Source organism: Dromiciops gliroides, chromosome X (assembly GCF_019393635.1).
Source record: "Dromiciops gliroides isolate mDroGli1 chromosome X, mDroGli1.pri, whole genome shotgun sequence".
Classification (NCBI taxonomy): Eukaryota; Metazoa; Chordata; class Mammalia; order Microbiotheria; family Microbiotheriidae; genus Dromiciops; species Dromiciops gliroides.
Genome location: NC_057867.1, coordinates 3,623,502 through 3,649,186, shown reverse-complemented (window position 1 = coordinate 3,649,186; position 25,685 = coordinate 3,623,502). Strand labels below are relative to the sequence as shown.

General features: G+C 40.8%; 1 protein-coding gene across 1 annotated transcript; it reads right to left on the bottom strand.

The window, feature by feature from the left end:
- Positions 1 to 2,352: 2,352 nt before the first annotated feature.
- Positions 2,353 to 9,441, bottom strand: ERCC6L (ERCC excision repair 6 like, spindle assembly checkpoint helicase). The gene is made up of 2 exons (XM_043973633.1): positions 9,278 to 9,441; positions 2,353 to 6,263 (listed from the first exon to the last, which is right to left on the bottom strand). The coding sequence occupies exons 1-2, from the start codon at positions 9,355 to 9,357 to the stop codon at positions 2,711 to 2,713; spliced, it is 3,633 nt and encodes a 1,210-aa protein (XP_043829568.1). The 5' UTR covers positions 9,358 to 9,441; the 3' UTR covers positions 2,353 to 2,710.
- Between the last annotated feature and the right edge of the window lie 16,244 nt (positions 9,442 to 25,685).

The window sequence follows — 25,685 nt, the reverse complement described above, 5'->3', positions numbered from 1 at the left end:
GCCATAGACACTTACTAGCTGTGTAACTGGGATGTTAGAGATGGTGAGGGTCACAGTGACAGTCACTTCACCTCTGCCTCAGTTTCCTTATCTGTAAAATGGGGATAATAGTATCACCCGCTTCACAAGATTGTTGTAAGGATCCAACGAGGGCTCTAGGGGGAGGGGGAGTGCAGAGAGCCCCTCCACTCAATGACAGGCAGGAGGGGGGGGGAGCAGTGCCTGAGGATGCCTCTCCCACCCCCCCCCAGGCTCAGGGGTGCAGAGTGCCAGGCACCTACTAAGCCTTAATGTTAGCACTTATTGTTAATAAGTGCTCACCAAATCGAATTTAAATTGTAAACTTAAGGGCAGCAACTGTATTTTCTATTTTTAGCCATCTTACCCTATCCACTTTCCCAATAATAGTAATATACTTTACATAGGTAGAATGTAACTGTTTTCAAAGGGTGCTAACCAAGTCTCCTTTGTTTTCACAGCATCCATGTGAAGTATTTTTAAGATGAGGAAGCTGCAAAGAAGTCAGAGCTAGGCCTGGCAGTTGTATGAACACAGCAGGCAGCCACAACAACTGCCAGCGGGTGCCAGCACCTCCTCCTCCCACCAAGGAGGTAAGGAAGCATCAAGAAATTGTTAAAGGGGCCAATGAACAGAAATATAAGAATGTAAGAAGGTGCTGTTGGTTACTACTCAAAGCCATGTTCCATCATCTCTTTGAGGCTTCCTGAGGGCCAAGTTCACTGACTCCTAGCACATTACCTAACCACATTCTCCCTCCTTGACCAAAGGCTAGGGACATGGAGAAGGAATATGGAATCACTGCTACACCTCCTCAAATCTCAGCCCGCACTTGCAGACAAGACATACCTCCACAGCTCTTGACTTTTTTTTTTTTGCAGGGCAATGAGGGTTAAGTGACTTGTCCAGGGTCACACAGCTAGTAAATGTCAAGTGTCCGAGGTTGGATTTGAACTCAGGTCCTTCTGGATTCAGGGCCAGTCCTCTATCCACTGTGCCACCTAGCTGCCCCCAGAATTCCACTTTTTTCAAAGGCTACTGCTATATGGGAGCAATGGCAGGTAACCGAAGGTAGTTTTATGGGGGGAAGGTTAGAGTTGAGAGAAAGAACACAGAGGTCAAGATGGGTTAGGGATAATTTGATTTGAGGATGTTTCCCTCCTCCCAAGAAGACAAGGACAAACAAGTACCCTGACATACAGGTCTCCATTCATACCCCAAATAGACATGTATATGGTGAATACTCTAAATATTAGGGACATCAATTGGTTAAACAAGTTCAAAAATCTTGTTTTAAATATTCTGTTCTATGCAAGAGATATACATAGGCCTTTTGCAAAAATGTTAATAGGAAACTGAGGTAATGGCTCAAGCTAAGGGATGATCAACTACCTTAGAATCTTAATTCCAGCAAATAGAAGTCCTTACTTTTAGCCACAGTCTAAAGCCAGTAGGAAAGGGAAGAACACAAGAATGACATGGAAAAATACCTCTTCCCAACGGAGACACAAGGAATGGGGAGGAATAGCGAGGAGAGTGCCCAACTTGGGAGTCAAGGCAACCTAGGTTCAAATCCTGCCTCAGACACTTAACTAGCTGTGTGAACCAGGACAAGTCATTGAATCTCACTCAACCTGTGAAATGAGGGGGTTGAATTCCACTGTGAGGTTCCTTCCAACTTTGATCCTAAGAGTAGCTTTTCTGGATGTGAGGAGTGAGCTAGGTGTCAAGTTGAATGATTTTTCTGAGTGATGGAGAACTGTATCTTAGAAGATTGACCCTCCCCCCCCCCCCACACACACTCACCTCCTTTGCATGGGGGCAAGTGGTTATGGGGAAGGAGGAATGTGAAGGCTTCATGATGAGCAGAATAGGCTGCCGTTGGTAGAAGAGAAGAACCCTGGAATAGCCCTATCTTCAATTGGACATGTTTTGGGAAAGAAGAGGTTGGGGTAAGTGAATGAGTGTAGAAAGTACTGATATCAAGAAAGCCCCAAGACTTGGCTTATTGATGGTTCCAAACTAAGATTCCTAAAGTATTTCTATTAGGTCTTAGTTCAGTTTTAAGCTTGAAAGTTTTAGGTTTAATAAAAGTGCACCATGGCTTTTAGAATAGTCTATATAGTGTTTTACATTAGTTCCTTTGATCCTCAGGATAAATCGAGCAAATCAAAAATGAGTGAAGCAAGTAGCAGTGCCCAGTCCCACTTAGAATTACAGCCAGTTCAAGTTCAGGATGCCAATAGGAAGCTGCTTTCACCTTCACTTACCAATATTGCCAATTTCAAAGAGAACACAACATTTAATTTGAATTAAATTCACTTTAATTTTCCCAACCAGATGACAAACCCCCAAAGAGGTTTTTCAGAACAGGGTCAGTTGGCGTGTAAACTTAAAAGAACCTTTTAAAAAATAATATTGTCCCCCACGGACCATCCAGGCAGTGAAAGAGTAAGAACAAAATAGCAAAAAACCTCAATCCCCCCCACCCCAGTCTTGATGGAAGCAACATATGAAACTAGTGTTCACAGAAAAGGAGGGACAAGGGCATGTTATTTGAATCATCACCCTAAACATGCTGGAACCTATCCTTTTCTCAAAACATCACCTTCAATTAAGAGAAACTGAATCAGAAAAGTAAGCATAGATAACCCTTCAATGGATTTTAAAGTACAGCAAACAAACCACAATCTCAAGTTTGATTAAGTTGCTTATACAAATTTAAAGTCATGAGCATAACTTGTGGATCAGTACTTTTTATATCAAGGGCTTTAAGTAAACAATTGAGTGCTTCCTGTATTTTCCCATTCTCTTTCAGTTCCTTTCCACACCTGACAAGAGCCTCATACTCATCTGTCACAGGAGCTGGACTTGGGTTGTGTGCAGTAGTCTCTTCACAATCTCCACCAGATGCACTCTGGGCTAAGTCTGAGTGAGACACGGACAAAGAGCAGGGTTTACTTTGGGACAATGAGGGTTCTCCAGCAGGTTCCTCTTCTGAATGTTCAGATTCCTGACTGTCCTCTGCTATTTCTGCTATTTCTTCTTCTTCTTCTAAATACTTGTCCATACTCTTTTGCTCACTGGCATCTTCTTCCATATCTTCAACATGGTCTAAAATCACATGAATAAGTGATCTCCTTGAAGCCAGAGATCTTCTAGAAATTACAGAATTATTTCCACCACTACATATTTCAGATAAAAACAATTCCGATTGGGATCTATTGTTTTTGGGAGTTGAGCTAAATTGTGTTAGTAATGGCTTTGGGAAAGGGGATAACATTCCTTCTGTCACCGAATCATCTTCATCATCAGAAACAATCCTCCTCGTCTTATATCTTGTTTTCACGGGAGCTATTTTATCTTCCGGTTCACTTTCTTGACCAGAGAGATTCTCAGGCTGTAGATACCCAAAGCTACTCTCCCCTCTAGGATTAGCTGCTAAATCCCACATGCTATTCTCCCTTTCAGTGGACTTCAAAGACTGCTTGGAAGGATTCTGTCCACTCTCTACAGAGTCTTCCAAGAAAAGATTGAAATCCCCAGCATCCTGCAGTGAAGCAGCTAAGGATTCTTTTTCTAACTTGGCCTCGTTTGGTCCAGAATTCTCCAATGCATTTGGGCCTGACAGATCACCTGGTAGGCTAATGACAGAAGTACCCAATTCCATTGACTTTTCTGGACTAAGAGGCAAGATGGAAGATTCCAGTAAAATCTCATCATTTGTTGGCTGATCTGGATTTGGCTCGAGGTCAGCTTTTGCTGTCTCGTGAGCTAACGACTTTACACTTTCCTGAGTGTTATCTAGTAAAACTTCACTGCTATCACCAGGATTATTGGTCTTTGATATTTCCATTTCGTGGCACTCTTCATTGGAAAAAATAGTTATACATTCATCATCAATTTTGTGTTCTGTTAAGTGAACATCAGATTGTTTTATAGACACGTCTACATTCATGACAGAGAGATCGTGCGCCTCACTGTCTTCAACAATACTTAAACCTGCCATTCCAGAATTGAGAGAGTCTTCTTGTGTAAGATCAACAATTACAGGTGGTGAAGGATGTTGTACAACATTAAATTCAGAGCATTTTTTCTTTGGTTTGGAAGATGCAGGATCCTTCAGCCAGGTTTCCTCAACTCTGGTTTTTACACTGTTCAGTAAGAGCTCGTTATTCTGCGATTCTAATTCAACTAAGAGTTGAGCTTTTTGAACCCTTTCTTGAATATACTGAGATTCCCCTACCTCAGATTCTTCGTGAACAGACACATCATGTGTGAACATCAAATCATGGTCAGAGATTCCTGCTATTCCCAAAGTGTGCAGGTAAGCAATATGTTCTTCCAGTTTCTCATCAGTCTTTCTGTGACCAGCATGCAAAGACTGCAGTTGCAACTGTGTTGCAGAACTCCGAAAATCCCCTATTGTAAAGAGCTCTCTTAATTCTTGCTTGCTAAAATATCTAACAGGGTTTTTTTGATCCCCGGTTGTTTGTCTTATTACTGAGTCCTTGAAAACCTGTCTTCTGTATATTTTCTCTTCCAGTGTACCACAGGTGATCAACCTATAAACTACAACATTTTCTTTTTGCCCAATTCTGTAAACTCTGTCTACAGCTTGTGCATCAGTTGCAGGATTCCAGCTAGGATCAAAAATGACAACTCGAGTTGCTGCAGTTAAGGTCAGACCTACTCCACCTACTTGGGAAGTAAGGAGAAAAACAGAGACACCTTGACTCCGCTGAAATAAGTTAATTCGCCTCTGTCTTTCTGAAAGGTGAGTAACGGTTCCATCAATACGCAAAATCTTGACATTCTCTTTCTTTAAAAGGTGCTCTATGATGTCTAGAAGTTTTCTGGATTGGGAAAAAACCAGAGTTTGATGTCCTTCATCTTGTAATCTCTTAAGCAAAGCCATAAGGAACATCATTTTCCCTGATTCTTGCATTAGGGATTCATGAGGTACCTGCTCAATCTGGATATCTGAATGAGCCACTTGACTTTCATCCCCACCAGAGAAGTTGCCTTCTCTGAGACCTAACAAACTGCAAGCCCGTGCTGACAGTAACCTCGGGTGATCACATAGCTTCTTTAAGACAGTCAGCTCAGCCAAAGGTGAACGTGTTTCTGTTAATAACTGTTTGATGTGGTTTAGGGATACAAATTTCCTATATATTTCTTCTTGCAAAGGTACTAAATACACCCAAATAATTAACTCATTTTTCCTGGAAAGGGAAGGGATTTCACGGACCATGTCACCACCTGGATTCTTTTCAGGAAGATTGCGCTGGGATTTATTGGCACTTTTCTTCTGTACATCCTCTTTAGTCCTCCTGAGAAAATAAGGTTTTATAAGCGTCATTAAGTTTTCAGATATTTTCAGCCCCAGGGCTTTCTCTCTTGAAGTAGCATCTTTCTCCCTGGCCCTAGTAATAGGATTTTCATACTCCATTTTAAAAGTTTTAGATGTTCCTAGCAAGGATCCCTGACAAGCAAAATCAAAGAGGGACCACAACTCATACAAGTTGTTCTGAATTGGGGTTCCTGTAAGGAGGATGCGATTTTTCACAGGGATAGCCCGGGCAGCAACTGATGACTTAGTAGAAGAACTTTTAATTTTATGGGCTTCATCAAGTATAAGATAATCCCAGACAAACTCTATGCCATCCAGTTGGGAAAGTTGCTGCCAATTGTTGATCAACATTTGGTACGTTGTAATAGCAACCCCATTCTTCCTCTGAATCCTGTTTAGATTTCTAGTACGTTCATTCTTACTGGAACCATGAAAGGTTGCAACTCTCATTCCTGGGGTCCACTTAGCAAATTCTTTGGTCCATGTGCTGATAAGGCTGGTAGGCATGATCAGCAGCACACACCTCACAAGTTCAGCATCAAACATGGCAGAAAGGAAAGCAATAATCTGGATAGTCTTTCCTAATCCCATATCATCTGCCAGTATGCCACCTTTCCTTCTGTCTTTATACAAGCTATAGAGAAAGGCCACACCTTCTTTCTGGTGCTCAAAAAGTCGATCGTGCAGTTCTCGATACAGCATCAGGCCACTGTCACACACATCAACAAATTCATCGTCTCCTTCCACTGATAGCTCTTCCAGGGCTTCCTCTAGTCTCTGGATTCGGCTCAGAACCTTGTCATTGGGAAAAATGTCTTTTGCTAAGTAGAAAAGTTTAAGGGCCTCTTCTAGATTTCCGTCCTTGGTAGCTTCTTTTGCTTCTTTTACATATCTATAAATGTGAAAAAGAAAGGCACTTGCTATATGATGGGCATTGGAGGTACGAAGACAAAAATGAAACCATCTTCTCAAAATTGCATAGAGTTCATTAAAGGGAAGGACTAGCAGGTGTGTGTGTGTGGGGGGTATTCTAAGAGGCAAAGATGAGAAGGAAATGCATAGGGGACAAATAGCCTGTGCAAAGGTGGAGATGAGAGATGTGATGGATTGTGTGAAAGGGAATAGTGTATAAGGCTCAAAAGGTAGATTGGAGGCAGGTTGTGAAGGGGTTTCAGTGACTAACAGAAGAGTTAATAGTTAATCCTATAAGAAATAGGGTGCCACTGGAGGTTACTGGGCAGGGGAATATCATTTTGGCAGCTGTGGAAGATGGATTAGAAAGGGAAAAGACTGGAAGCAAGGAGACTAATTAGGAGACAATTGCAATAGTCTAGGAAAAAAGTGAGGACTTTCATTGTACATATAAGAAAATAAAGACGATTAAAGGAAAGCATTAGTATCTGTGGGTGGTGGGAAAATCAAGGAAATCTTTCCAGAGGAGGTGGTACCAGAGATGAACTTTGAAGGAAGCCAAGGATTCTAAGAGGCCATGGTGTGATGGGAGGGCACTCCAGGCAGAGGAGACAGCATGTGCAAAGATACAGACAGGAAACTAGACACAACTGAGTTTGGGGAATAGCTCGTGGGTCCATTTGGGTTGGCACTGTGTGAAAAGGAATAAGGGAGAGACCGCAAGCCAAACTGTGGAAGGTGTAAAATGGTAGGCTGAGGGGCTTCTGTTTTATTGTAGAAGCAAGTAAGAAGCCACTTAAGATTTCTTAGCAGAGAAGTAAAATGGGCAGACCTATGGAAGATGGATTGGAAAGAGGGAAGAAATGAACTTCCTTCCTGGTACTTCTACCACTACTGGGTAGGCAAGAGGAGATGAGGGTCTGTAATGGCCCAGTAAGTGAAGAGAATGGGATGGGGGTGTGTGTGTGTGTGTGTGTGTGTGTGTGTGTGTGTGTGTGTGTGTGTGTGTGTGTTTCATACAGCCATTATCCAAGTTCAGGTTCTTATCACCTCTGGTAGGGCCTATCAATAGGTTTCTAAAGTGGCTTTCCTCCTTCCAGTAATAATAGTAGTAGCTATTATAATAATAAGAGACTATTATAAATACCCAAATTAATTACAAAAGACCTATAAAGGAAGATGCTATCTGCATCCAGAGAAAGAACAGATAAATAGAAGTATATATAGAATGATTTTACAGACACATACATACGTTTATGTCTAATAGTAGCTATGGGGAGAGGGAGGGGAAAAAAAAAAAGGAAAAAATCTTCCATGATAGTTTTATTATATCTTTAAAAGGAGTAGCAAGTTGTATAGAATACATTTGCAGTTTCTTTTGGCAATCATCGATTTGATTGGCAATCATCTTTTTATTCTATTATGTTGTGGAAATGCTTGTTTTATTTCATAAATTAAAAATAAAAATTTTAAAAAGGAACAATAGCTGATATTTCTATCACACTTACTAGGTGCTTTATAATTATCTCCCTTGACTTTCACAAGAACCCTGGGAGGCAGGTGCTATTATCATTCCTATTTTACAGTTGAGGAAACTGAGGCAGAGATTAACTGACTTGACCAGAGTCACACAGCTATAAAGTGTCTGGGGCTGGATTTGAACTCTGGTCTTCCTGACTCCAGGCCCAGCACTCTAGCCATCTAGCTGTCTCTCAAGTCTCTCCCCTGCAGCAGTTCATCCTTCACTCAGCTGCCAGGGAGTTTTCTAAAGCAAAGGTCTGACCATGTCAGTCAGTCTGTCTGTCCCCAGTTCTCCCCCACCCCCCCTCTAATGGACCTTCAGAATGTGGGCCCTTCATAGCCTTCCACTCTAGGAATCCGGCTTTGCAGCTTTTCCTTGCACATGACAGATCAGGTTTTTACACTGGCTGTCCCCCTGAACGATGGTCTCTTTAAATACTTTCCTATGTTTCTATGCCTAGTTCTTAACATTTCTCCATCTCTCAGAGCTGGGGCATTTTCTCTGCTTGTCTTCCCCTTCCTCTACTCCAACTACTGACCTCCCTGGTTTCCTTTAAGTCCCAATTAAAATCCCACCTTCTACAGGAAGCCTGTTCCAATCCCTCTGTCACTGATTTCCTATTTATCCCCACATAGATGTGTATATGTACATACGTATGTATATATGTGCGCATGCTTTTTTCATAGCTATGCTTTGTATATGTTTACTTATTGTCTTCCGTTAGATCATGAGGTCCTTGGGGGCAAGGCCTGTCTTTTGCTTCTTTTTGTATCTCCAGCACTTAGCACAGAGCCAGGAACACAGTAGGCGCTTAATCGATGTTTACTTATTGGGTGATCCTCTCCCCTAGTGGATGGCACATTCCACGAGGGCAGGGATCGTTTAGCCCAGTGTCCTGTACACAGTACACACTGATTGCCTGGCGACTGGTTACACTTTAGGGTCCTCGGCTCCAGTTTAATCATTTCCTTTCCCCACCTTCGCTGGAGGAGTACATCCGGCCGTCCACCCTTCCGCCCACGCAGGTGGTCACGGGTCGGGGGCCGGGCTCGATTCAGCTAGTGCGGGCAGGGGGAGGCCTCCGCACCCCAAGGGCGAAGGGCTGGGGTGAAGGTGAGGGAGAACTGAAGCAAAATTCAAACGAATCAACTTCTAGAGACCCAGTTTTCTTCCTCTCCCCCTACGGCTAGAGTTTGGTCGGTCCCGGAAGCGAGTACCCCTCGGAAGGCCGAGGACGCTTCACTTCCGCTCTCCCCCGCTCTGCAACCATCGCGAGAGAACGCCCCCGGGCAGCCAGCGAACAGCGCGCAAGCGCGCAAGCGTTCTGCCGCCGCCGCCGCCGCCGCCGCCGCCGTTCCCTCCCCCCCCCGGCCTCCCCCCCATCCCCGCTCCCGAAGCCCGGAGCGCAGATGCTCCCCTCCCCTCCCTCGGGCCCTCCGGGAGCTGGGAGCGGTAGCGGCCTTATCCCCTACCTCCGGTAACTGGCTGCTCGCCCCGGGCTCAGTAGCTGCTCCGCCGCACTCCCTGTGGCCAAGGCCGCCGACTCTGCCATGGCCGCCTGGGGCTCGGGCTCGGTCCCGACGTCTAGCTCGGCCTCGGTCCCGACGTCTAGCTCGGGCTCGGGCTCGGTCCCGACGTCTAGCTCGGCCAGTGGCTCCGCCATCGCTAACGCTGAGGGGCTGACTAGGACGAAGGGGGGGCGGGGTGGGGTAGAAGGCCGTTTCTTTTGAATTTTCCCTCCTCTGGAGCGACGCTGACGTAGAGTGGGCGGGCCCAGAGGCCTTTGGGCCAATAGCAGGCCCCGTCCTCACCCTCTGACCCGCCTCTTCTCCGTCCTGCTACCCGTAGTTCTCAGGGCGGGCGCGGGCTGCTGGGCCCTTGACCCCTTTTGACAGTCGAGGTGGTGGTGGTGTTCGGTCATTTTTCAGTCATGACTGACCCTTTGTGACCCCATTTGGGGTTTTCTTGGCAGAGATACTGGAGTGGTTTGCCATTTCTTTCTTGGCTCATTTTACAGACGAGGAAACTGAGGCAAACAGGGTGAAGTGACTTGCCCAGGGCCACACAGCTAGTCTGAGGTAGGATTTGAACTCAGGAAAATGAGTCTTCCTCACTCCGGACCAGGTACTGTATGAGCTGCTCAGTGACCTAGGTTACCTCAGAGATAAATAAAATAAACGTCAACCAGTCACAACATGGGTTAAATGACCAGTCCAGACCCGCCCAAATCCTCAGCTTTACTCTATCTGACCCAAACTCTGGCAGTGGATGAGGGCAGAAGGAATGCAACAGGGACCAGATTTGGATCCTCAAAGATACAAAAGACACCCCCTAAGCTCTTCAGGAAAGGGAAGAAAAGATGATTGCGGACAGGGGTAGGAATTCTAGACAGGACCCAACTGGAGGCTATGGTGACCTGGCCACAGTGGGGCAAGCATAAGAGAAAGCCTCCCTTCTGGCCTTCACAAGTCCAAATCACTTCCATGGTTGCTTCTCCTTACTCTTCAGTTCATGACCTCCTCCTTCTGCCCTTTTCCTCTCTCTCTCTCTCTCTCTCTCTCTCTCTCTCTCTCTCTCTCTCTCTCTCTCTTTTTTTGGCATGGGGCAATGAGGGTTAAGTGACTTGCCCAGGGTCACATAGCTAGTAAGTGTCAAAGTGTCTGAGGCTGGAACCGAACTCGGGTCCTCCTGAATCCTGGGCGGTGCTTTATCCACTGTGCCACCTAGTTGCCCCCTCCTTTTTAATTTTTTTTTTTTTTTTTTTTTTTTTTTTTTTTTTTTGCGGGGCAATGGGGTTTAAGTGACTTGCCCAGGGTCACACAGCTAGTAAGTGTTAAGTGTCTGAGGCTGGATTTGAACTCAGGTACTCCTGAATCCAGGGCCAGCGCTTTTAACCACTGCGCCATCTAGCTGCCCCCTCCTTTTTAATTTTTGACAATACTTTCAGGGTATATTCCCACCAGGTGGGTCAAATGGTATGATGATTATTATTTTTGTGTGTGTGTGAGGCAATTGGGGTTAAGTGACTTGCTCAGGGTCACACAGCTAGTAAGTGTCAATCATCTGAGGTCAAATTTGAACTCAGGTACTCCTGACTCCAGGGCCGGTGCTCTATCCACTGTGCCACCTAGCTGCCCCTGACTATTTTTATAATATATACTTTGCACTGCCAAATTTCTCTCCAAAAATTTATATCAGCAATGGACGAAGCCTTCCTGTTTCTCTATATCCTTGCAAATGTTGAGTTTTATTGCTTTTAAGTATTTCTATGGGTATAAGGTAGTACCTCAAAGTTGTTTAAATTTGTATCTCTTTGATTTTTAGTGAAGAAAAGAGCTTTTTTTCCCAAGTGATTGTTATCTATCACCCTGACTCTTTAATATTTCCTTAAGCATTTCAGATCTTAATTTTTTAAATCTATGATATTTGCTATAAAGATTTCCATGAATCCATTAATTATATTGGTTTTTGTTGTACAGAGTATTTCTATTTCCATCTAATCAAGAACATCCATTTTGTATCTAATAATATTTTTAAAATTTCATCTCCCCTCCCCAATTGAGATAAATACTTTATTCTAATTTCCCCATCTTTTTATAGCTCGTTTTAAAATATTTACGTCCCTCATACAGCTGAAATTCAAGGTGGAATACGAGTGCCTAAACAAATTGCCCCCCCCCTCCATTTTCCCATATTCATGTAGCCCCACCCTATTTGTACAGGGTGGTCCCCTGAGGGACAGTTGGGTGAATTTCCATACAAATAGGGAGATGTGAGTCATTTGCTGAGAGAATTTTGAGAGAGAAGCTGAGACCTGGAAAAAGGAGGCAAATTGAAGACTTGGAATGAGAGACCCCCAGAGCCTGTGGAAGAAAGCTGAAACCCTAACATGGCCCTTGATGCCCGAGATTTCTGAAAGCTTACCTAGCAGGTAAGATGGTTATCTCTTTGGTTGAGATGGGTTTTCTTCTAGGTCACAGAACCTTCTAACTCATGTGTAGTCTATGACCTCAATGAATCTATATAGCTTTACCAATCCTGTTATAAAATGCCTTGCTTTGATAAATGTTTGCTTGCTATCCCGTCAATGGCTTTTGTGTACTAGTAGGGAAAACTGAGCCGGCCAAGATCCTCTCCCTAGAGCTGACCAGAGAAAGTGGCTTTTATTCTAACCCCACTTTTAATGAAAACAATCCCTAGACTTCAAATATCTGATGTCTAATCGATATCATTCTACCAATACTGTTTTGAAGATAGGAGAGCAAGGGAGTGATCACCTAGCTGGTTCAATTCATTTTGTATGTATTTTGCTCATACCGAGCATTAGACTATGAACGCCTTGAGGGTAGGGACTGTCTTTTGCCTTTCTTTTAGCGCAGTGCTTGGCATAGTGTAGGAGGAGATTCAGGAAGTGCTTGTTGTCTGATTATCTTAAGCATTTCCCAGCCACTGAGGGAAATCTAGAGTCCAATACGGGTCAAATAAAAGTAGTGAGAGTTAGATGTCTTTTTATCCCTCTTGACCAAGAGTGTTTGTAATGTTTCTGTTGCTTATTACATTGGCTCTTGGCTCGTTAGATACTTTTTATTGTGTTGAGGTAAAATAATCTCTTCTCTTTAGTGTTTTTTTATCATGAATAAACATTGGATGTGTTAAAGGCTATTTCTGTATCCATTGATATAATTCTATGCTTTTTTTTAGTTTGAGGATTCAATGTTTTATTATGTTAATAGTTTTTCTGATTTTTAATAAGACTTCTGTACCTGATATAAACTTTGCTTGGTCATAATAAAGCATTTTCTAGTATATCACTATGTTCTATTTGGTTGTAATGTGGCTATCTCAATGTGGTTCTTTCTAGTAGTTTTGCATCGATATTCATTAGAGAAATTGATCTGTAAATCTCTTTTTAATGTTGTCTTTCTCTGGTTTTGAAATCAGCGCCCTATTTGTTTCATAAAAGGTATCAGATACTGATCCATTGTTCACTATATTTATGAATAATTTATGAAACAGATTATTTGTTCTTGAAAAGTTAAGAAGAATTCTGATATGAATCAGTTTTTTCGGGCTAGGTGATTTGTTTTTGGCTGGGTAATTTGATGACTTGTCATTTCTTCCTCTAAGATTGGCTTATATATATATATATATATATATATATATATATTTTTTTTTTTGGCGGGGCAGTGAGGGTTAAATGACTTGCCCAGGGTCACACAGCTAGTGTCAAGTGTCTGAGGTGGGATTTGAACTCAGGTCCTCCTGAATCCAGGGCTGGTGCTCCACCTAGCTGCCCCTGGATTGGCCTATTTAAATTGGTAATTTTCTGTGTGTCCCTTCTGGCAATATTTATGTTTGTAAGTAAGGCTCTATTTAAATTCTCTAATTTGTTAGACTGTTGCTGTGTATTATTTTCCCTAATTGTTGTGTTTATGATGGAGGAGGCAAAAAGGGGTTAACAGATAAACTGAGGCTCGAGTCCTTATTGATAGTACCTAAAAGGGTTAACAGAGAAACTAAAGTTTGTGTTTTAAGAGGGTTTTTCCCTATCAACCCTCACCATCAACAGAGACCCTAACTGGTAATCAACAATTGAAATGTTTAAGTTAGATGACCGGACACCTAGAAACCAGGCCTAAGTAAAGAGAGATCAAAAACACAGAGATACTCTGACCTTGGCAAGTTGAGGTGTTTTGGGGAACATTCCCAGAAAGGACCAAATGTGTTCTTCGGTTCACCTTATGACATGTAAACCCCCAAAACACACCTCCAGGGAAAAAGGTACCTGCCTCGGAGGTTGGCTTAAGTGCCCAGGAACTTCAAATTAGGATAGGCCCTCCCCTATACCTCCCTAAAATGGAGATTAGGATAATGAATAGATAATTAATTTTTTTCTTACTTTTCTTACTTTTTTTTCTTCTTCCAATTTGAGACACCTCTCTCCTTGGGTGCTTCTCCCTGTGGTCACTCACAGTATTGCAATAAAACTTGGGAAACTGAGTCACTGAGTCTTGTCATTCTTTGGGACACCTCATGATTAATTTGATTACCTTAATTCCATCCCACCATCATTTGGTGTGATCTCTCCTTTTTAGTTTGTGACTTTAGTGTTTTATATCCTCTTTCTGGGGGTTGATGAGTGTTAATCTTTTTTAAAAAAAACTCTTGGTTTTATCAATTGAATCGTTCTGTCCTCTGTTTCTTTTATTTTTTACATAATCTCCTTTTATTCTTTTGTATTGTTTCTTTAAGGGTCATCAATTTTATGCTTACTTGATTTTTTTTTCCATTTTTTTCCTTGTTAAATATAATATAAATTTGTCTCTCAGTACAGCTTTAGTTGTCTCCCATAGGTTTCATTATATGGTATTGTAATTATTGTCACTTAAATTTTCTTCTGCCTTTTTTGAGACCCTCTTTAACCCAGTCATTGTTTAATTGATTGCTTTTCAGTTTCCTTGTAATATCTAAAATTCTGTTTTTATTGTGAACTTAACATCAGTGAAAATTTTATTATACAAAGAATAGCAAGGAGGCTTTGAACATAAAACTCTGAACTTCCATTAAGTGCAGTTTTTAAAAATATATATTAAGAAGAAAAAAAATATATATATATTAAATGGAGTATGACACTAACATGAATACCCTGTTTGGCTCATATGTTTCCTCTTCTGAACTTCTTCCTGCTATCTGGGTATTTTTAAAAATAGATCTTTATTGCTATCTTTTGTTTTAACTTTACAGAAATTTCCCACCCTCAGAGAGCTCTATTCCTTATGACAAAGGCTTTTTGAAAAAGCATGGGGGAAAAAAAGAGAAAAAATTTCAATAAAACTAATCGATACATTGAAAAACAATTTGACATATGCAATATTATACACCTTTGGACTAACCATTTTCTTTTTCTTTTTTTTTTTTTTGTGGGGCAATGGGGGTTAAGTGACTTGCCCAGAGTCACACAGCTAGTAAGTGTCAAGTGTCTGAGGCTGGAACCGAACTCGGGTCCTCCTGAATCCTGGGCGGTGCTTTATCCACTGTGCTACCTAGCTGCCCCTGGACTTCCCATTTTCACAAAGCAGTGGGAGGAGGTGTCTTTTCATATCTTTTCTTTGGGGCCAAGCTTATTCTTTGTAATTTTACAACACTTACTTTTTCTTTTAAAATCAAATTTTGTTGATATCTTTTGTTTTTACATTACCTAAGTTTTTCTTAGTATCTCTCCCCTACCAGAGAGCCATCATATGAAACAAAGAATATTTTTCTTCTTTTTTTTTCACTTTGGTGACTTTTAAAATGTCATATTTTTTCTCAATTACATGTAAAAACAGTTTTTAACATTCATTTAAAAAAAATTTCGAGTTCCACATTCTCTCTCCCTCCTTCCTTCCCCCCTCATTAAGAAGGCAAGCAATGTATAGTTAGTTATATAAAATATATTTCCATGTTAGTCATGTTGTGAAAGAAAACAGACAAAAAAACCAAGAAAAATAAAAACAGTTTTAAATGTATGCTTTGATTTTTATTCAGACTCTATCAGTTCTTTCTGTGGGGGTTTGTCTGAGAGCATCCTGCCTGTCGTTTCTGAAATCACAATAGTATTTCATCACAATCATATACAATAACTTGTTCAGCCATTCTCCAATTGGATATACCCTCAGTGTTCAATACTTTGCCACCACTAAAAGAGCTACTATAAATATTTTTGTACATATAGGTCCTTTTCCTTTTTGTTTTTTAAACATCTCTTTGGGGGGCAGCTAGGTGGCACAGTGGATAGAGCACCGGCCCTGGAGTCAGGAGGACCTGAGTTCAAATCCAGCCTCAGACACTTGACACTTACTAGCTGTGTGACCCTGGGCAAGTCGCTCAACCCCCATTGCCTCACCAAAAACCAAAAAACTAAATAAAATCTCTTTGGGATCCAGACCTAGCAGTGTTATTACTGGATCAAAGGGTATGCACAGTTTTATAGCCATTTGGGCATAGTTCCAAATTGTTCTCCAGAATGGTTGGCTCTCCGTACAAGTTCACCAACAGTGCATTAGTGCCTCAGTTTTCCCACACCCCCTCCAGTCTTTGTCATGTTAGCCAATCTGATAGGTGTGGGGCATCACCTCAGAGTTCTTTGAATTTGTATTTCTCGATTGTAGATAGTTTGGATTTCTTTGAAAATCGCCTGTTCCTATCCTTTGACCATTTATCAATTAGAGAATGGCTTGTATTCTTATCAATTTGACTCAATTCTCTATATATTTGAGAAATAAAGCCTTCACCAGAGAAAACTAATGTAAACATTTATGATTACTAATTGTGCATTTCCTTCCATCCTATTTTCCCCATTTTTTCTTCTTCTCTTTCTCTCTTTCCTTTCACCCTATCTGTCCTCAAGTGTTTTGCTTCTGACTACTGCCTTCCCCAATCTGCTCTCCCTTCTATCAACCCTCCCCCAACCCTTTCCCTTTTATTTTCCTGTAGGGTAAGATATATTTCTATACCCAGTTGAGTGTGTATGTTATTCTCTTTGATCCAATTCTGATGATAGTAAGGTTCAAGTGCTCCCTCCCTTTCCCCCATCTTCCCCTCCACTATAAAGGTCTTTCCTGCCTCTTTTATATGAAATAATTTAGCCCATTCTTCCTCTCCTCCCTTCTGCCAGTGCATTCCTCTCTCTCAACACTTAATTTCATATTTTAGATATCATCCCATCATATTCAACTCCACCATGCCCTCTGTCTATTTAGATACTTGCTAACTGTCCTAATAATGAGAAAGTCTTTAGGAGTTACAAGTATCATTTTCCCATGTAGGAATGACTGTAAACAGTTTAACCTTATTGAATCCCTTATGATTTCTCTTTTCTGTTTATCTTTTTATGCTTCTCTTGAGTCATGTATTTGAAAGTCAGATTTTCTATTCAGCTCTGGTTTTTCCAGCAGTAATACTTGAAAGTTCTCAGTTTCCTTAAATGTCTCTTTTTTCCTTGAAGGATTATACTCAGTTTTGCTGGGTATATTACTCTTTGTTGCAATTCTAGCTCCTTTGTCCTCTGGAATATCATATTCTGAGTTCTCCAGTCTTTTAATGGTTGGATCTTTTCACAGCTCCACCAACAGTGGATTAGCATCCCAGCTTTCCCACATACCCTCCAACATCCAATATTTTCAGTTTTTGTTCTATTTGCCATTCTGATAGGTGTGAGGTGATAGCTCAGAGTTGTTTTAATTTGCATTTCTCTAATCAGTAGTGATTTAGGGCATTTTTTATATGATTATAGATAGTTTTGATTTCTTTGTCAGAAAACTGCTGTTCGTATCCTTTAATCATTTATCAATTGGGGAATGACTTGTATTTTTATAAATTTGACTAATTTCTCTACATAATTGAGAAATGAGGCCTTTATCAGAGATATTTGTTTCAAAAATTCTTTCTCAGTTTTCTACTTCCTTTGTAATCTTGGTTACATTAGTTTTGTTTGTGCAAAGACTTTTTAGTTTTATATAATCAAAATGATCTATTTTACATTTTGTAATGCTCTTTATATCTTGTTCACTAAGAATATTTTTAAACAACCATTCTGGAGAGCAATTTGGAACCATTCCTAAAGGGCTAGAGAACTGTGCATACCCTTTGATCCAGCAGTACCACTGCTAGGCTTATATCCCAAAGATATTGTTAGCAGCTCTTTTTGTGGTGGCTAAGAATTGGAAATAAAAGGAATGCCCATCAATTGGGGAATAGCTAAACAAGCTATGGTATATGATGGTGATGGAATATTATTGTGCTATAAGAAATGACAAGCAGAGTGATTCCAGAAAGGCCTGGAAAGACTTGTATAAACTGATGTATAGTGAAGTGAGCAGAACCAAGAGAACATTGTGTAGAGAGACAGCAATATTGTTTGATGAAGAACTGTGAATGACTTAAGTTTTCTCAACAATACAATGATCCAAGACAATCCCAAAGGACTATTGATCCACCTCCAAAGAAAGAACTGATATTGATGGAACACAGACTGAAGCATGCTATTTTTCACTTTCTTTCATTTTTTTCTTTTATTCAAGTTTTCTGGTACAAAATTACTAACATGGTAATGTTTTATGTAATTGCACATGTATAACCCATATATGATTGCTTACTGTCTTGGTGAGGGGCTAGGGGAGGGAGGGAAGGAGGGATAAAAATTGGAATCCAAAACTATAAATAAAAATGTTTATTACTTTAAAAAGATATTTTTAGAGAAATAAGAAGAGAAAACAATCAGCAAAATCAATCACTACATTGAAAAAGCCTGAAAATAGATATAATGTCTCACACTTGTGGACCTCCCACCTCTGCACAGGATCTTTTTTTTTTTTTTTTTTGGCGTGGGGCAATAAGGGTTAAGTGACTTGCCCAGGGTCACACAGCTAGTAAGTGTCAAGTGTCTGAGGCTGGATTTGAACTCAGATCCTCCTGAATCCAGGGCCAGTTCTCTATCCACTGCACCACATAGCTGTCCATACATTTCTTATTCATACCTGTGAAAGGTTTATTATCTGTTTTTCTTCTAATTTTTAATTGTATTATTTTTAATATTTAGGTCACATATTCATTTTGAATTTACTGTGGAACGTGATAGAAGCTATTGGTCTAAGCCAGACTGAATTCTAATTTTCTTACCACTTTTTATCAAATAAAGAGTTCTTTCCTAGGTAGCATATGTTTTGGGGTCTATCAAATATTTCGTTGTTGAGTTCCAGTCTTTCTGATTCTTCCTTGTCTAGTTGATCTACTTTTTCTGTCCATGTGTGTTTTTAACTAATAGTGGTTTTGTTGACTGCTGCTTTATAACATAGTTTGAAGTCTGGAAGTGCTTTCCCCTCTTCATTTCTATATTTTTTCATTATTTCCTTTTATATTCTCAATCTTTTATTCCTCTAAATGAATTCTATTATTTGAATGATTTTAGTATATTATTCATTTCGTAGTTTGATTGGCATAGCATAAAACTGTTAACTCTGGTGGTGGTGTTATTTTTATTATATTGGTATTGCCTAGCCATAAACATTCAATATTCCTCCAGCTATTTAAGCCATACTTTATTTCTTTAAGGAACATTTTGTAGTTGAATCTATGCAAGTATTGTGCATGTTTTGGAAAATCTTTTATGCATTTTGTAGGTATTTTGAATGGAATTACCCTTTCTATTATCTTCTCTTGCATTTTTTTATTACATATAGGAATTCTGTTGATTTTTGTGGGTTTATTTTATAACCCGCAAATTCACTGTAACTATCAGTTGTTCTAATTTGTCCTGTCCTTTCCTTTCCTTTTCCTTTTCCTTTTCTTTTTCCTTTCCTTTCCTTGGCCTGGTGCTCTATGCGTTGTACCATCTAGCTGCCCACATACTTGGCACTCATACATACGCTTCAGCGAGAATATATAAAAAGGCAAGACCCAAGAGAGCCAAAGACAAGTAGCAGCAAGGCTGCAGATGTTCAGAATGGGGTCTCTAGGGCAGGCATTCTTGGTGGGAGTAGGCCAGGGACACTTGAACCCAGCCTGATCTTACAAGCTAGGACTTTGTGGGCATTCTCAGATGGGTTATTCCAAGAAAGGAGGAATCAAGAGAGAGCTAGGAAGATGGGTTCAAATCTGGCCTCAGACACTTCTGATCTGTGTGACCCTGGGCAGGTCATTTCACCCTGTTTGCCTCAGTTTCCTCATCTGTCAAGTGAGCTGGAGAAGGAAATGGTAAACTACTCCAGTGTCTTTGCCAAGAAAACCCCAAATGGGGTTACAAAGAGTCAGACTCAACTGAAAATGGCTGAACAACAATGTGTGAGTGCTAGGCTCCTCTATGACCATTCCTGATGCCATGGTCTGGAAGTCTCTCCTTACTGTGTTTTGCTGATTTATCCAACTTAAGCCTTAGTCTCTTTCTTTTTGCATCTTTCTGAACTGTACTGGTTAGGAGGCTAGAAGGGGATCTAGATAAGGTCTAAGTGGCCAGAAATCCATCACTTACTTGCCTCAGTTTCCTCACCTACAAAATGAGAGGGTTGGTTTTTAATTTTCCTTTCCAGCTCTGATTCTATGATTGTAGTATTAGTGATGGGAAGAGTCAGCTCAGGGCTTGGCATCTCAGCTTCTCCTGAGCCAGACTGTTAAGGGCTAAAATTCTAGCTAGTCTGTCTAAAATATCCAATGAGTGGTCGCCAATAAATTATAAGATTTAGCAAGAGTTAGATTTTTAAGTGTTTATTAAAGAGAATAAGAATTTGGTAAAGAGAGAAAGAAAGGCCTAGATTCCTATCTATTAAAGGGAGAGCACATTTCTAGCTCCACTCTCCACCAGAGTCCAAAGGAAAAGAGCATGAGACCGAGCGCCAGTCTCTTCCTTCCTCTTCCCACTAGCCAATGTCACTTCCTGATGCCAAAGAAAAGACTCCTGGTCTTGCCCTCAAAGACCTTCGCTTCATGGGCGGAGCTCTTCTACAGTAAGTCTCCAGCAGGTGGCGTCATTCCAATAGTTACAGTTCCCCGCTTTGTTTCCTCAAGAAACGGTGTTTCCTTGATGAAACAGTCAAAAATAACAGAATATAACAACCTATGCTTAACTAACAGTATGTTAATAACAATATAGAAAAGGGAGAGAGGAAAGTTTTGTCCAGAGGTGCAATTTTTTTTTGTCCTCATGAACCGGCGCTTTGACATTGGTCTTGCAAAGGGAGGGCCTCTGCAGAGAATACATGTTACAGATGGTGTATATTGTAACAGAAAGAGAAAAAAACAACAACAAAACAAAACTGTTAATTTAAAGTCTCTGAAAGTCTTTTCTCAGATGTCCTCTAGGTGTAATCGTGGAATGGAAGTCTTTTTAGGGGTTGATGTGTAGATGCTGGTAATCAGCTAGGAAAATTTCCTACAAAATGGAGCTTAACACAACTTTAAAATAGCTTTATCAATAATCAGATCAAACAATGAAAGTTCTCAAAAACATGTCTAAGGGTTGTTACACATGAAACATATAATAAAACAAAAATTGAAACATTCTTTAAAATTATAATATTACTATAGTCCCCCCTTATGGAGGGTAATTGAGAAGACAATTGCTGTAATATTAATTATTAAAAATAATTTTTATCTTTGTTTCATCACTTTTTTGCATCATCTGCCTAATTATCCTCATGCCATTATGAGAAATTTAAAAATCTAATATAATTGGTAACAGATGTCGAGGCCAAATTCAACACCGTTATTTATCATGACACCTGAGATAATTATGGGGGTTACCATAAAAGAACAGAGAAATGATGGGATATGAGCATTCCCACACTTGAGCAATATATACTGCCCATACAGTATGCCAGGCTTAAAATAGGTGGATGGAATATATGTCCATGCCACCGAACATATTGGAAGAAACTGAGTCAGACTTAATCAGATGCATGGGATTGAGATGTCCATGGCATCAGGCACATAGGAGGGAGCATAGGAGCCCGGTGTAGAAATGAGATGGGTGCGATGAATACTTCCAGCCATCTGTACAATATTGTGGGGAAAAAGAGAATAAAATATTAAACCAAGAGAATCCAACCTCAACATTTGTCAAAAGCCGTTCCCTCAGCCATACCTTGACTTCATGCATGTCTCCCCTCATGTGACAGTTCAGTGTCTGCTCTTGCATGTATTCCTCTTGTGATTAGATGGCATCTTGGCCAACTGGCATCTGATAACTCAGAATAAAGGCAATTAATGTCTTAAATGATAAGTTCCCATAATCCAAGTCTCATATGGATTTAAAAATTGAGGATAGGGGCAGCTAGATGGCGCAGTGGATAGAGCACCAGCCCTGGAGTCAGGAGTACCTGAGTTCAAATCCGGCCTCAGGCACTTAACACTTACTGGCTGTGTGACCCTGGGCAAGTCACAACCCCAATTGCCTCACTTAAATAAAATTTAAAAAAAAATTGAGGATAATAAATGATTGCAAAAAAATGTGAATACATCTTGACTCTGAATATAATATATAATTATGCAACAATTTCAAATAATACCCCTTTTTTTAAAACTTAGTATACAATTACTTTTGTGAAAAATCTGAACATATTTAAATACAAGTTAAAGTACAACACAATCTCAAAGAAAACTTTTTTTGAAAAAGAAAACTTTTACAAATGTTCCCCTCTTTTTTTTTTTTTTGGAATATGCTTATCAAAAATAATACTTCTAGAATCAATTTACACTTGTCATGGCAACCAATTTGCCAGGGAAATGCTTTAAAGAGTTTGATCAAATAATCAGTTGAGAAAAAAATAACAAAAACAAACAACTCAGAATATGGGAGCACAATACTCCTAGAATTAACATTGTATTATTATATCAAAACCATCTTGCAATTTTTCAAAATTAGATAAATGAATAGAAGAAAATACACATGGAACAATAAAAGACAGTGAAGTTCAAACTAAGGAAATCTAAATGAGCATGAACTTAATATTAATAAGAGTATTAAAAAATATAAACTTGATCACATGACTAAAGCTTTTACAAATATTGTCCTTGTTTTAAAAACTAAGTATAAGATACAATCTCAAAAGCACGAAAATCTCTATGAAAATAAACCCATACCATTAATTTCAAAATGTAGATGTAATAGCATAGAAATCCTATGTAACCTCTGAACTGACATTAATACTCTGAGTGAATTCAGAACACTTTTGATTCCGATATCTAAAATCCCCAATGCTCATATCAATATCTTGCTGTTTACTGCCACATTTCTGTACAATATATACCCTTCCATGGCAAAAGAAGCGGAGTCTTGGACTATGTTAATGATTGTCATTCTTATTCGGCTTAAGTTTTTCTTCTTTAACCCCTCTATATTGTCTGTCAGCCTTTTCACCATACAAATGCTTTATAAGATTACTAATTAAAGACAAAAGCAGGTTAGCAAAATTATGAACAAAATGAGCATATCTGGAATTTAAAGGGTTTTCTAAGGTTGTCTCAGAAGCACAGCCAGGCTGGGGAAGGGCTGAGTCTTAAGCTGCAAATGTAGTTAGAGAAAGTTGAGCATGCGCATTAGATGGGCTTGGCCATGGGAGGAGTCGAGGGTGGGGTCTGGAGAGGAGGGGAGGGACCAGCGCAATTTGAATCAGACTTGATTTTGAACTCACGCCCTACCCCCACTCCTAGGGGAAAAAAGCTTCTAGAGGTTGGGTCTTTGCCTCTAGGTATGCAAAATTAGAGAATCTCTCAGCATTAGAATTTGAAAAAAATACAGGAGTGCAAGGGTTCTCTGAAAAAGCATGGCTGGGAGAGGGGGGGATATTTATATTCCCTTGTGTAAGTACCTTGCTGGCTCCTCCAACAAAAATAAAAAGAAAAATAGAAAATCCACAGAAACAAAGCATTAACATGATCTTATCTCCCATTTGTCTGGTTAAACAGACTAAACTCAAAAATAGGGTAATTAGGGAGTTTAAAAGGTCCATTTGAGAAAATTTAAAGGGAAAACACCAGGCAATTCAGCAGTACTTCGGATTTAAAGGGTATGGGTAGGGGAAATTTCTTACCCAACCTAAAGATCAGAAGTGAGGTTCAGCTTTCCTCTTCGTGGTCAGCCATCTGTTAAGGGCTAAAATTCTAGCTAGTCTGTCTAAAATATCCAATGAGTGGTCGCCAATAAATTATAAGCTTTAGCAAGAGTTAGATTTTTAAGCGTTTATTAAAGAGAATAAGAATTTGGTAAAGAGAGAAAGAAAGGCCTAGATTCCTATCTATTAAAGGGAGAGCACATTTCTAGCTCCACTCTCCACCAGAGTCCAAAGGAAAGAGCGTGAGACCGAGCGCCAGTCTCTTCCTCCTCCCACTAGCCAATGTCACTTCCTGATGCCAAAGAAAAGACTCCTGGTCTTGCCCTCAAAGACCTTCGCTTCATGGGCGGAGCTCTTCTACAGTAAGTCTCCAGCGGGTGGCATCATTCCAATTGTTACAAGACAACTTTGCTGCTGCTGGTACACTTAGTTTTGGGTTTGGGGTTTGTTTGGGTTTTTTTGCAGGGCAATGAGGGTTAAGTGACTTGCTCAGAGTCACACAGCTAGTAAGTGTCAAGTGTCTGAGGCCGGATTTGAACTCAGGTCCTCCTGAATCCAGGGCCAGCGCTTTATCCACTGTGCCACCTAGCTGCCCCTGCTGCTACACTTAGAAAAGGCCATTTTTTCAAACCAAGTCTCTTGTTTCCTGCTGGAAGAGGAGAAATTCCATCACATTTCCAGCCTAGTGTCCTGTCTTGGAGAAGGGGAACTAACACTGTTCCTTAGGTTCCACTCTTCCACCCATAAGGTCCTAAAAGGACTTCACTCTGTGGGACCATGAATACATTTCATGTATTCAGACCTTGACTCCCCTCTGGTCCCCATCCCAGTGATTCTGGTTATCCCAGTGATTCAAACCCATTACCCTGGCTCTCATTCTCCTCAACCCAACCCCTATCTTCAGTGTTCGATTCTAAAGCTGCCCACCCTCTTCCAGTGTGTTCTCTGCGGTGCCAACTCTAGGTAATACATTTGCTTTCAACTTCAACTTTTTCCTCTCCTTCCTTCTTCATCTCCTAGCTCTGACAGCTGGCTCCCCCCCCCCCATGACCCAGCCTCCCTGGCCTTTCCTTCCAGCACTGACAGCACTTTTATTTATTCTTCTTCCCCCCACCGCCACATTTGATGGTTGAGGTTAGGGATTTGGAATAGTCCTTGGTTCCCATGGCCAGTTTTAGGTTTCCCTGTCTCCCCATCGCTGGGCAACCTCTCTTCCTTTAAGGTTTACTCAATCCATATCCACTACCCAGTCAAAACTGTGGTATTTCCTGTCTTCTGAACTCTAGGACACTTCCCTTTTCTCAATAAGTTCAATGCCTGGCTCTCATTCAGCAATTAAACATTTATTAAGTACCTACTATGTGCCACCTACTGTGCTAAGTGCTGGTAATACAAAAAGAGGCAAAATAGGGTCCCTGCCCTCAAGGAGCTTACAATCTAATGGGAAAGCTAACAAGGAAACAAATGTGTATAACAAGCTATGTAGAGGGTAAATAGGAAATGATTAAGAAAGGGAAGACACCAGAGTTAAGAGGGGGTGAGAAAGACTTTCTGTTACAGATTTTTTTTCTTTAGTGAGGCAATTGGGGTTAAGCGACTTGCCCAGTGTCTGAGGCCGAATTTGAACTCAGGTCCTCCTGACTCCAGGGCCGGTGCTCTATCCACTGTGCCACCTAGCTGCCCCTTCTGTTACAGATTTTGATAAGATTTTAGTTGCGATTTAAAGGCAGCCTGGGAAGCCTGGAGATGAGGAGGGATAGGAGATGGCCAGAGAAAATGTCAGGAGCTGGGAGATGGAGTATCTGGTTTGTAGGACAGCCAGGAGGTCAGTGTTAAAGAGTATGTGTCAGGGAGTAAGGTGAAAAGAAGACTGGGACAGTAGGAGGGGATGCATCTCGTATTTGAACCTGGTGGTGTATTGAGTGGTGGGATGACATGATCTGACCAGTGCTTTAGGAGAAACTCTGGTGACTGAATGGGGAGAGACTTGAGGCAGGCAGAGCCCCCAGTAGCTATTTTGGTAGCTAAGGGTCTTTACCAGGGTGGGGGCAGTGTCAGAGGAGAGAAGGGGGTGTACTCAGGGATGCTGCAAAGGTGAAATGGACAGGCCTTAGCAACAAACTAGAGGTGATGGGGGGGGGTAAGAGAGTGTGGAGTCCAGGATGACGACTCCTATGTGGTTTTTCGCTTTCTCTTTTCTTTCTCTTCTCAACTTCTGTCCTCACACTGGAGGCCTTCAACATCCATTCTGATATTCCTTCAAACACCTTAACTTCACAGTTCCTGAGCTTACTCT